Source organism: Sorex fumeus, unplaced genomic scaffold (genome assembly GCF_029834395.1).
Source record: "Sorex fumeus unplaced genomic scaffold, SorFum_2.1 ptg000012l, whole genome shotgun sequence".
Lineage (NCBI taxonomy): Eukaryota > Metazoa > Chordata > Mammalia > Eulipotyphla > Soricidae > Sorex > Sorex fumeus.
Window position 1 is genome coordinate 703,538 of NW_026606069.1, and position 13,635 is coordinate 717,172.

General features: G+C 40.1%; 1 protein-coding gene across 1 annotated transcript; it reads left to right on the forward strand.

Moving 5' to 3' along the window:
* The first annotated feature begins 5,090 nt into the window (after positions 1–5,090).
* LOC130020459 (tripartite motif-containing protein 75-like) lies at positions 5,091–6,503 on the forward strand. The gene has a single exon (XM_056111072.1). The coding sequence runs from the start codon at positions 5,091–5,093 to the stop codon at positions 6,501–6,503; it is 1,413 nt and encodes a 470-aa protein (XP_055967047.1).
* The last annotated feature ends 7,132 nt before the right edge of the window (positions 6,504–13,635 follow it).

Here is a 13,635-nt window from a genome sequence, read left to right on the forward strand (position 1 = left end):
AACTCAACTGAGTGAAGTTAGTTTCACTTTACCTACCACCTAGGACAAATGGTTTCAGCCTCTCTGTGGTCTGGAATTTTTTTTTTTATTAGCGAAACACCATGAGGTACAGTTACAAACTTACAAACTTGCATGCTTGGGTTTCAGTTATACAATGATCAAATACCCACTCCTCTACCAGTGCCCATTCTCAACCACCAATAATCCTAGTAGCCCTTTTAATCAAATATCTATGAAAACTGCTGATCCACTCTAGGAAAGTGTTCTTCTCTATTATCTCTTCTTTTGCTATTGGCCTTCCCATTCTGCCTCATTTTTGCCTACAAAAACCATTGCTTGAGGTTGGGGCGATAGCACAGCGGGTAGGGCATTTGCCTTGCACAAAGCTGACCTGGGTTTGATCCTGGCATCTCATATGGTCCCCCAAGCATCTCCAGGAGTAATTCCTGAGTGCAGAGCCAGGCATAACCCCTGTGCATCGCCAGGTGTGACCCCAAAAGCAAAAACCAAACTAACAAACAAAAACAAACAAAAACCAAAAACCCATTGCTTGAAGTTCCTTCTATATTCCAGCTATGACTGTGTGATTCATGAACCATTTAGTAAGGATAATTATATGTCTGGGCTGGAGTGATAGCATAGCGGGTAGGGCGTTTGCCTTGCACGCAGCCAACATGGCTGACCCGAGTTCCATTCCTCTGCCTCTCTTGGAGAGCCCGGCAAGCTACTGAGAGTATCGGGCCGCAGGGCAAAGCCTAGCAAGCTACCTGTGATGTATTCGATATGCCAAACATAGTAACAACAAAGTCTCACAAAGGAGACTTTACTGGGCCCACTGGAGCAAATCGATGAACAACGGGAGGACCGTGACCGTGAATTATATGTCTAGACTACCTTGGATGATTTTGTTTCTAAACATCATTTATTGATTTTGGCTGGAGCGATAGCACAGCGGGTAGGGCTTTCGCCTTACAAGCGGCCAACATGGCCGACCCGAGTTCGATTCCTCCGTCCGCCCCTCTCGGAGAGCCCAGCAAGCTACCGAGAGTATTCGATATGCCAGACACAGTAACAACAAAGTCTCCAATGGAGACGTTACTGGGCCCGCTCGAGCAAATCGACAGTAACAGTAACTGTCTGAGGGGCTGGTGGTGTTTTTCAGATATAAAGCACTTGTAAAGCTATTTGATTTAAAAATGTATTTATAATTTTATTTTAAATTATTTTTTTAGAAACTAGAGTGTTAAAAATTAAATACCTTAATATAAAATAAATAAACAGATTTGCAAAAATATATACTATATTTTATATATTTTAATTTTTAGTCACCACTCACAGTGGAATGAAGGGGGGGATCCTATATTCAGTGATGACAAATGAGCTGATGAATATCCTATTGTATATTGCTCTGTAGAGTATATATATCATATATGTATTAATTTAATTTTAATAAAATGTGTATATAATTTTTGCATAAATATTGTGTGAGAAATTACTTAAAGGGTATAATTTAAATATTTTAATAAATAAAACATATCATTATTAATATATTACTAATATATTATTAATTTTATCCTTATTTTAAAATATCAAAACATTATTCTATTTCTATATTCCTCATCAAAATTCTGGAAATCAAAATGAACATTATTCAGCAAAACAGGAATTAAGCTCCTATTTAACTCAGCAATTCCATATCTTGGAATATGCCCTAAGGGGTCAAAAGCGCAATGTGGAAAAGACATTTGCACTTCTATGTTCATCGTAGCACTATTCACCATAGCCCAAATCTGGAAACAACCCAAATGTCAAAAAACAGATGATTGGATAAAGAAATTGTGGTGCATATACACAATGGGATATTACTTGGGCATAAGAAAAGATGAAATCATGCAATTCGCTGTTCACTGATGAATCTAGAGAGTATTTATGCTGAGTAAAGTTAGTGTGAGAGAGAGACACTGATAACAAATGATCTCCCTCATATGTGGACCATTAAAAAACAGTCGGTAAAGAATAAATGTACAAAAGCAATAAAAAGGAAGAACATGAGAGCTAGTCTTCAGTAGGAAATTTGCCACTTTGGGGCGAGGGGGATAGGGCAGGGAAGAGGACACTGTGACAATGGTGGGGGAAGTGACCACTCTGGAGGAGGGAGCGAGTGCTGAGGGATGGGAAAGTGTTAAGCATGAAACCCTATCAAAAAGAATCATGCCAATCACAATGCCTAAAAGTTCTAGTTAAAGTGCCTGTCATAGAGGCAGACTGGAGGTCAGGAGGAGAATTGGGGACATTAATAGAGGGAAGTGGACAGTAGTAAAGAGATTGGTGCTAGGATATTGTATGCCTGAAACTGAAACATGAATAACTTTGAAATTCACAGTCACTTAATATTTTTTTCAAAAGCTATCTAAGTTACTTTCGTGAACATAACACATGAGAAAAATCAATCTCAAACTAAAATTCTTAATTTTTGTTGCCACACATGCACCAAAAAAAAAAATGGGGTGGGCTGAGATATACGTCAAATACACAGGGTGTCTTTTGCGGTCCTGCAAGAAGACAATGCTTATGGCCTAAAAGTGAATCTGATTAGAAGATCTCCAAGAGTTTTTCTGATTCATGCAATGGTTTTGCAAGACACATCTGGTTCTGTTTCATCTAAAATACAATGTGGGCCGGAGAAGACGCTTGTACAAAGTACAAGAACTAGGATATGGAAACAATTCAAATACCCAATGACAGATAAAAATGCTGTGACATATATGTGTAATGGAATATTACACAGCAATAAAAAGATGAAATCTTGAAGTTTGCTGAAATTTTGATGGAACGGGAGGGAACTTAGATGAAATAAGAGGGAAAGCAAATACCAGATAATGTCAGAGGTGATAGGTGGTAGGTGATTAATCAAACAAGCAAATAAAGCAGAATGATGACAAACTCTTGCCTTGGATTACAAAACTAAGATAATCAAGCAGTTGGGGAAGGGTATGGAAGAAGTGAAAACAAGATTAGAAGATACAATGTAAACTTAAATTTGCTAAGAAAAATAGAGAGCACTGCTACATTCCCCACCAAAAATAGAACTCCTTCTGTCTTGTGACCTCAACCACAGGGTCCCTGCAAGGAGACAAAGGATAGCTAGATGACTTCTTGTTTTCTTTCTTCTTTTTTAAAGCTTTTTTAAAAACTATTATAATTTTAGTTTAGGTAATGAGGGTAAAATTGTGTTATATTTTGATACACAAAATAACTGGACCTTTACCGCCATCAGTTTCAATGTACCCAAGACCTCTCCACCACCTTACATTTTTTTTTTTATGCTTGTAGTGTTGTTACAACATGCCAGCAGCAAAGTAACAGGATCTCTCCACTCCACCATTATCTCAAGGTCACTTCCCATCCCTCTGTCCCTCCAGCCTGCTCTTTCACAGCTGTAGTGATCAGGTCTTCGGGTGAAAACATCCAGATGTAACACTGAGAGGAAAGATTTAACACCAGGAATTGACACAGATTTTATTATTATTATTATTATTATTATTATTATTATTTTATTCTCGAAGATTACCTGCAAGGCCACAAATTAGTTCAGGAGAGGGCATAAAGTGAGATGTTGTGGGCGGACCGAAGAGGGGCAGCATTGCACATGTGAATATGAGGTTTAAAAAACAATTTTTTAAAACACAATGCTTGATTCCAGTTAGATGTCAGTGAAATTTTCATGGAAAATGAAAAGGAACTTAAAATTGTTTATTAAAAAAATTAGCCTTAGTTTCTTGCTTCTCCCCGCCCCCTTCTTTGAAGAATTCCTGTGTTTATTAATTTTTTTAGTTGTGCTCACACATGTTCTGGTTGTAGCTGAGAGTCCCGTCCCCTCACAGACCTCACTGTATCTGGTACTCAGGCATCTTTAGTTGGAATTCTTCTCAGGGAGTCAGACTCTTTACTGGAGGTGCTCCCACCCATGCGTTGGAGATCGCACATTTCGTGGCAGTGCCAGGGGTTCCAAACAGCGAGGTGTACCCGGACCTACTTACTTAGGAAAACCCTGATCCAAGCCCGTCACATTTGAACATCCAACCAGCTCACGCCCTTTCTTTGTCCCTTTCTTTGTCCCTCTAATCTTTGCTGGGTGAGCCCCAAAGCTCCACCCACTTGACAGTAGATAAATATCCCGCTCGCAGGAAGAGCACACTAAAATGAGTAGCTGACAGGCTACAGAAGACCCCTGGGGTATTCACCTGAAGACCAAACACAAGAACCTGAGCAGATCAGGGTCACCAGCCTGGGTGAGTGGCATCCATGTGTTGCTAAGTGGCAGAGATGGTGGCAGAGATGGGGTTGGAGTGTGAAAGGTACTATTTTGCATATTAATGTACATCTCTCTAAGTGGTATCCATTTTCTCTTTGACTTTTCAGGAAGCTCCTTCCTTGGCTCCAGTTCCAGACACTGGAAGTAAGTCATTTTCCTTTGCTCAGAGAATAGTGATTCTAGAACAATCTCACACAGTCCCAGTGGCTGGAGTTGGAGAATGGTGCCAGAGTGGAGAATCAGTGTTTGTCTTTTTTTTTTCTTTGCTTTTTGGGTTGGTCACACCCAGAAATGCACAGGGATTCCTCCTGGCTCATTCATTCAGGAATTACTCCTTGTGGTGCTTGGAGGACCATATGGGATGCTGGGAATCGAACCTGGGTCAGCTGCATGCAAGCCAAATGTCCTACCTGCTGTGCTATTGCTCCAGCCCCCAGTGATTGTCTTAAAAGCGGTAGTGAGCAGGGACACTGGAAAGATGCTGTCCCCTCTTATAGGCAGAAATGTCTTCTCATTCTCAGAAATGAATTGATTCATTCTAGTCCTTGCAGATGACTGCTCCACTTCATTTCTCTTCACATCTCCAAACACACGTAATTGGCTAATCTGCTGGACATGTGCTGGGCCCCAACCCCTGATCTGGAGGCTAGAGACTTGAAAAATTGTTATAGAGTAGCTGTCTGTGAGAGATATTGGTCATGGGACAGAGGTCTGAGTGTGTGACTTATTTCCAACAGCTGAGAGTTCTGGGAGGCTAACCTTTCCACACCTGAAGATGGCAGCATCCTCCGTCCTGACCACACTACAGGTGGAGATCATCTGTCCCGTCTGCCTGGAATATTTCAAAAACCCTTTAACCATCAACTGCGGGCACAACTTTTGTGCCTCATGCATCCATTTTTCATGGATGTATCAGCGGGGAACATTCCCTTGCCCCGTCTGCCGATATCCACACGAGGAGATACACTTCAGTGCCAACCCCCAGCTGAGCAGGCTGGTGGACCTGGCCAAGCTCCTCCACAGCTCCAAGAGTAGCAAGATGACACAGGAAGAGGAGTGCAGGTGTGAGGAGCACAGGCAGGGGATGAGCCTCTTCTGCGAGGATGACCAGAAGCTGGTATGTCCCCTGTGCGCCCAGGGCCCTGCCCACCAGGGCCACCACGTCAGGTCCGTGGCCGAGGCAGTGGCTCATCACAGACAGAGGCTCAGAGGGTACATCAAGCCCTTGAAGAAGCGGCTGGCAGGGATGCAGAAGCTTCTGATCACCCGAAACAAAAACCTTCTAGAACTAAGTGAGCAAGTGGAAAATGAGAAACTTCAATTAGCCTCTGAATTTTCTGAACTGAACCTGTTTGTAGAACACGAACAAGAGAGAACGTTATTCAAGTTGGATAAAGAAGACAAAAGTATTCAACAGAAACTCACTACCAACTTCACTGCAATTTCTGGATATATTGACACCCTCAACGGCCTGCTCAGTGAAGTGGCAGAGAAGAAGGTTACGTCTGAAGGAAGCATGCTGAGGGATGTCAAGAGCCTCCAGCACAAATATAACGCCTTGGAGTTCCCATCTGTGTGGACTGTTCATTGGAGACCGGAAGGCTGCTGTCTTCCTCCGCTGTGCTCAGAGCTCGAGAAAATCATCCAGAAATTCCAAGAAGAAGTGACTCTGGATCCCCAAAAAACACACCCCAGTCTGCATGTATCTGAAGACAGAAAGTCTGTGGTCTATCTGAGGAATAGGACAAAAGTTGAGGGAGAACCAGAGCGATGCCCTGATGATGTAGCAGTTCTGGGCTCTGAAGGATACCGTTCTGGCCGACATTACTGGCAGGTGCAGGTGGGCAACAAGTCTGAGTGGGCCGTGGGGGTGTGCACAGACCCCCCTGCTGGGAAAGGGCAGCCGCCCCTATCGGTTCAGAACAGATCCTGGACGGTCCAGCTGCAGGATGGCAACTACCTAGCTGGAGGCTCTGTACCTGTCCTTCTCTCTTTGAAGGATAAACCCACAGAGATTGGCATTTACCTGGACTATGAGTTGGGCCAGATTTCCTTTTATGATGCCAGAGATGGGTCTCACATCCATTCTTTACTGGAGAGGTTTTCTGATGTACTAAAGCCATATTTTCGAGTCGGCCAGGATTCTATCCCTCTTATAGTGTCTGCGATAAGAGATTCTACAGAATGAACTTTGCATCATTTTTCACCCAGTAATTTTTGGACAGCAAGTGGAATATTGTTTGATCATTGATGAAAAACAACAAATTTACAAAATTCAAATTTGACTTAAAACACTCAAATAGAATCTTCCCTTTTAATTTCTTTTAAATGTTATCATCTTGTTTTCAGTTTGATGACATTCCCGTAATTGGCAGATTTAAGTATTGATTTTATTCTCAGTCTGTAGCAAATAACTACTGAAGGCTTTGTGAAAGTTAGTACCACAGCCTTCTGAGATTGATCACTCCAGATGGAAATGGTAGAATACTGTCCCAAGGCTTGCAATTTGAAAGATGTGACAATCCATCCAGCATGTGACAATCCTTGCTGAAGGAGCATTGGCAGTGAATCATTTTTTTGGTGTGTTTTGAGTAGATAAGGAGGAAGTCTTACAAAGATCTTTGTGTAATGAGAACACCCACACCCTTGTCTGCATATAATTGGTTAGTAGAGATTGTATCTTGGATACTTTCTCTCTGATCAGTTTCATCTTCCATACACTGAATATATCACCAAGATGATGTTTATATCTGCCATTCTCTGTATGTTTTATAGAAAATTGTATAAATTTGTTATATGTACTCAACCATGCTTGCCCATCATTCATTTGACATCTTGATTAACTTTTTTAATAAGATTTTATATAATTTTAATAAACTTTTAATAAAAATTTTAATATGTAGAAATGTTTATTTCATCTTCATTATACTGGGCTCGGAGATGATTCCCTTTATTTTTCATTCTTGCTCATGATTGAGTTTTGGGATGTACACATCTTTCTAATAAAGTCCTCTTACTAAACCACAATTATCCATACTTGATGGCTGAGAAAAGGACAATTATAGTAACATCATCTTGGTCATTTTTTCATGATTTGGGAGGGGAGACACTGACCTCTGTGGACTATGTTCAAATAATTAAGGGAAAGACTTTGATGGATGAATATAGTCTTTTCAGGTAGAGGCAAGCATATTGGCTTCTTGTCTCCTAGGAGCCTTGGAAACTATATTTAGTTTTCTGAACAATGATAGGAATATCTTTCATTATGTGTTGACAACCTCAAGTCCACAGACCCTGAAGAATGCCTTATCTCATTTCAAGGGGGCAGATGCAAGAGTTTGTGATAGTTCCTTCCTTCTCAGGCAATTTAAAAGTAAGAGAAATATTTCCAGTTTAGACCCATGCCTTTTTTTCTGAGTCCCAAGCTAGTTCTTAACTTCCACAGTAACAATAACCAGATATAAATATGGTTTCAGTAGAACCATGGAACCATGGACTTTTTCATTACTCATTATCGTGGGATATTTACAGAGGTGTTGGAGAAATGGGGAGAGGGCCTACCTCATGCCTGTGCAAAAATCAAGAGAATAAATAGATTTCCTTGTTAGCATGAGGGGCCTGAGCAATAGTACAGGGGGTAGGGCATTTGTCTTGCACATGGTTGATCAGGGTTTGATACTGGACATCCCATGTGATCCCCTGAACACTGCCAGAAGTAATTCATGGGTCCAGAGCCAGTAGTAGTAACCCCTGAGCATTGTTGGTTGTGACCCCAAAAGCAAAAAAAAAATAGTAATGTGATTTGTTTCCTTTGGAGGACCTAAGCATAAGAGCTTCTTTAAGTCCTACTTTTATCTTTTGGCTATTTTATGATTCTAGAACCTCTATTTCACTGTACTAGTTTTAGGCTACTACCTAACTGGTAGAAATCTCCACCTTTAGGCTTTAGATCTGCCATTTTTCCCCATTAACATGTGCAACCTTTACATGGCATCCCATTCATGGCTATATGCTCATTCATGTGTTCATTCAACACATGTGTAACATGTTCACTACGCACGAATCTGGTTCACTATGTCACTATGCTTGGGAAGAAACACACTTATGGTCCCCCCCCCCACCCCTCGGAGATTGGAAGCTATGATCCACTTAGATGCATAGTGATTATTCGTCCTTTCAAAAAGATATCAAAACATTTCTGAGTTGATTTTTTATAACGGTGAAATGTTCTTCAAGGAAACATTGTGATTCTGTTGTAGTTTTTCAAACAGTACATTGCTTTTGGGAACTAAAGTGTCCTCTGAGGAGAAAGTGATGAGGGATGCTGCATTCTGCCATTTGGTGCACCTGGGCATTCAGGCTGCCTGGAAAGAGTAGGAACAACTAATTCCCCAGACCCCTGATTCCCCACCCATATTCCAGGATTGCGGGTCAACCAGAATGGTCTGACCCATAAATATGATACTATTAGCAGTTGAGTCCATTAGGAAAGATGTTCAAGTGAACTTGTAGAGAAGTTAATTTACTCCTTTCCAAGACCTAGGGAACACATGTCAAAAGAACAGCATTTCTTCACTCAAGGCTTGTTCGTTCAAGGATGGGTGCATTTGGTGGCTGATAACTGCCTCTCCAAGCCAGCTGACAGAAACAAACAGCAAAAGATGAACAAAGGAATGAGTGAACAAAAGAAAGGTCCACAGTCTGCTTAGAGAGTGGTAATCAGTGACCATTTATTCAAGTCTCAAGGCATTGGTTATATAGAAATCGTGAAGGATGGGGGTACACAAAGTTGTGGTTGAACATTATCATAACAATAAACAGATGTAAAGCTCTTCCTTCAGGGGAAGTTCTTCTAGGAGAATACTCAGGGATAAAATCTTATCTGGGGTATTAACACTCTAGATTATTAGATCTGCTCAAGGGTGGGATTCCATCTAGAGGCATATTGTCTTCTTTCCTTAGCTAGTAATTCATTTAAACAATCATATTAGATACTGATATTTCTAGTCATTTTATATGAACACAGTAAGAGATATATTAAGCTTAAAGGGTGTCTTTACCTGGGGACATCTCACTATTCATCTCAGACTACAGGCCTCAGGCCATGTTAGTCTTTCCTAACCCTATCAGGGTCCTTATTCAGTTACTTCTTTTGGGGTCATGACAGAGTTTATTCCATGATCATGCTCTTGTACTTCTTACAGTGCTGAGTCAGTTCCTTTTTGATGTCTACTAGAGTAGCTTATGGCTTTCCCTGGGTCCATCTAAGTCCCTCACCGGGACCTCCTTTTGGGGGTGTTTGAAAGTAGGGGCAACTGATGCTCAAGAAAATATTATGGATGTCCAGGAGTAAATATTATCTGGAGTCAATTAATCCACATGTTAGCATTAACTATTTTCCTGAATCTATACCAAAAGGACATTGCTCTAAAATAAGCTATGCAAAGGACATAAAGGAAAGAGAAAAACAATATAACAGATAAGGAAAAAAGAGAAACACAGAGGATTAGAAGTGTCTGATGGAATTGGGTATGCCTTGGAGACACTATGATGGGAGTAATTTATTAAGCCTAAACTCCCTTTGGGAGGAACAAAAACTAAAGTTATCCAACAAAAGTTCATAGAGAAATTGTAGAATTCTCACATCACCTCATATCTTCTGAGCAGTTTGCTATCCCTGATTCCCCTGTAACATGCTATCTTCAAAATTATTGGATATTTGGTTCTCAAGCTTCCCTTCCCAAGAGTGTTAATGCTCACTTTTTTCCTCAGCTCTAAGGTAACTTTAGTGACACAGGTAGATGTTTTTATAGATTCCTGTTTCTGGTCATATGGGATCTTAAGAGAAATTCAAACCCATAGAACATAAATTCTGACATATTATTGAGTACAGCCAAAGAAGATTGTGATGTGTGGAGATATTTCTGAGAATTTCTGTTAATCATATGATGTATATACACGATAGTTATAGCTTTAACTCATTGTTTGCTACTTCACACTAAGATTTTAAAAGTAGACATTGAACAATTCACACTCAATACAAATTGTAGTGTTCAGATACTCGGCTTCCTTCACAGAACTTGAGCAGTGTCGTAGGTTTATTTAGCAATGCGGAAGTTGTCCTATTAATTACCTGCTTGTCACACACTAATAATGTCAATATAATATCTGACAAGACCTTTACCCAGCTTTATTCTGACATGACTCAAAATCGAGAAATCAGTTTTAATATTGAAATGTTCATTTGACTTCCGATATCCAGACTCAAAATGAATGGAGGGAGCTTAGCACTATGATCATTGAGAATATATTGAAGTCACTGGATTTTGAGACTTAAATTGACTCCTTTCCTCTGCCTGGTTCTCTAACAGCAATATAATTTTTTATATTGCTTGACATGCTCAACACAGAGACACAGAAAGATTTAAACATCTGTTTTGTTTTGTTTTTTAATTTTTAATAGTGAGACATCATGAGGTACAGTTGCAGACTTACACATTTTTGTGCTTGGGTTTCAATTATACAATGATCAAATACCCATCCCTCCACCAGTGCCCATTTCTCACCACCACGGATCCCAGTATCCCTCCCACCCCCCATCCTCCCCATCCCACCCTTCCTCTGTGGCAGGGCATTCCGTTTTGTTCTCTCTCTCTTATTGGGTGTTGTGGTTTGCAAAAGAGTCAATGGGTGACAATCATGTTTGGTCTATAGTCTACTTTCAGCATGCTTCTGCCATCCTGGGAGGATCCTCCCAACACCTTTGTTTGGTGTTCCCTTCTCTATCTGAGCTCCCATTCCCCTTAGCATGTGTGGTTGGCCTCCAAGCCATGGATTAAATTCCTGGTACTAATCTCAGCCATTCTTGGGTGTTAGTCTCCTATTTTGTTACTTTATGTTCTCCAGATGAATGCAATCTTTCTATGTCTATCCCTTTCTTTCTGAGTCATTTTGCTTAACATGACATTTTCCATGTAGTACCACTTGTATGTAAATTTCATGACTTCGTCTTTTCTAACAGCTACATAGTACTCCACTGTGTAAATGTACTAAAGTTTCTTTAACCAGTAATCTGTTCTTGGGCACTCAGGTTTTTTCCAGATTCTGGCTATTGTAAAGAGTGCTTCAATGAACAAACAATTGCAGATGTCACTTCTAAACATCTGTTTAGATATCAGTCCTCCTCTGCCTCTGGAAAATATTTTTTCCTATAAAAATATTTTTATTTTTATTAAAGAACTGCAATTTACAAAGTTATTGAAATTTTAGGCACATGAAATTCCAATACCAATCCCACCACCAGTGTCAACTTCCCTCTGCCAGTGTTCCCATATTTCCTCACCACTCTCAGTCACTGCCCTATCCCTGCCTGTCACCTTGACAGGCACATTATAAAATTCCAGTTTTGTAATGAAATTCAAACACATAGAACACAAATTAGATTAGAGCTCATATTTTCAGTGTTGTTGAGTATGTCTTATGGATATGTGACAGTATTACTCTCCTATATCCCCAGTATCACTGAAACCCCTATGTCTGTTCACCCATTACTTCCTGTTCTCTTATTTCCCCCTTGATTGCTTTCCTTCCCCTTTCTCCTGGAGGTCAAGGGCGATCTAGGGAGGCCCCCTTTACTACAATACATTTCCTCACCTAGTAATACCATATCTACGTGAGATCATCCTGATCCTGAGTTTGTCTTTTGTCTTCTGGTTTTCTTCATTCAATATTATATCTCTCAGTTCCAAGCAGGTTGCAGCAAATTGCATGATGTTATTGTTCCTTGCAGTTGCACAGTATTCCATAATATATATATTATGGAATATATGTATATATATTATGGAATACATAATATATATTATGAAATATATATATTTACACCACTACTTCATAATCTTATTCATCACACAGAACCCAGACAGAAATATTCTGCTGCACTCAGAGGTAAATTTCAGTGGAACAATACAGAAATAAAAACCATGCCATCTGGCTTTGGAACCCTGGGGAATCTGTTCTTCACCAATAATGATATTCAGACAACAGTTGACTTTTTGTAGTGAATTTGGCCTCTGACATGGGCCGTCTCAGTTCAACTCTGTAGAAATCAAGTGGTTCTCACAATAGGACTCAGTCTTTAAAAATCTAAATTTGAAGTCTGCCATTGGGAGAGTAGTTACAATTCCCTTCTACATTTGTAAAATGGAGAACACAGACCATAACATAAGCTACTAAGTGTGTTGATGGTCAATGATGCAGATGCTTGGACTCATGCAGTTTATTTGTATTTGTTGATAGTAATTGTGTTTATGTCATTGTCACTGTCCTTCCGTTGTTCATCGATTTGCTCGAGTGGGCCCAGTAATGTCTCCATTGGAGACTTTGTTGTTACTGTGTTTGGCACATCGAATACGTCATGGGTAGCTTGCCAGGCTCTGCTGTGTGGGTGAGATACTCTCGGTAGATTGCCGGGCTCTCCAAGAGGGGCGGAGGAATCGAACTCGGGTCAGGCCATGTTGGCTGTGTGCAAGGCAAATGCCCTACTGCTGTGTATGTTTATATTGGCAGGAAATTTGTGTATAGAGTATAAGATGATAATCTTAAAATTACAATTTTTTGCCTAGATCTTTGCATTTATGCTAGCCTTCCTATATGTGTACATGTATGTGCATATGTATACACATAGATATATAAATTGTATATATATATTGCATCTTTAAAAAACAGTATGATCATATAGCTATGCAGCTGAAACCAAGATCTTCAGGTTTGAGACTTAGACTTATCAAATCTTCCAAACATTGTCATGTGACATGCTTAACTTAAATAGTGCCCAAAATATTTAACAGTGCTTGATAGAAACTCCAATATCCAGCTAAAGTTTAAATACATGTGATGTGTAGCTGTTAGATTGTAACTACTATATTTAGGTAGTTTGGCATTCTTTAGTGTGCCAGCGTCATTTTCTTTGATTTCTCTCTTCTAATTTGAATTCGCAAAGGAAACTGACAGTTGTCCACCTTTGAGAAAATTCCCCTGTAAAACATGACAATTCTTCTCTTAGTGAACTATTATCAATCTAATCAGATTTCTTTCCTCTTCAGAAATGTGTTGTTGTCAAATTACTGCTTAAAAATAGCAGTAGGCTGAAGGGAGCAGTCTCTGTTCCAGCCTCACCAAAGCCCCAACAGCTGCACTCACACAACAAGAGCTGCTGCCGTGCCTCGGTCAAACTGTCCAGTTAAATCTTACAGATTTTCTGAAGTGACACCTCCAAACTCTACACATCGGACTGGATTGGAATGTAGAAGCCAACTAATCTC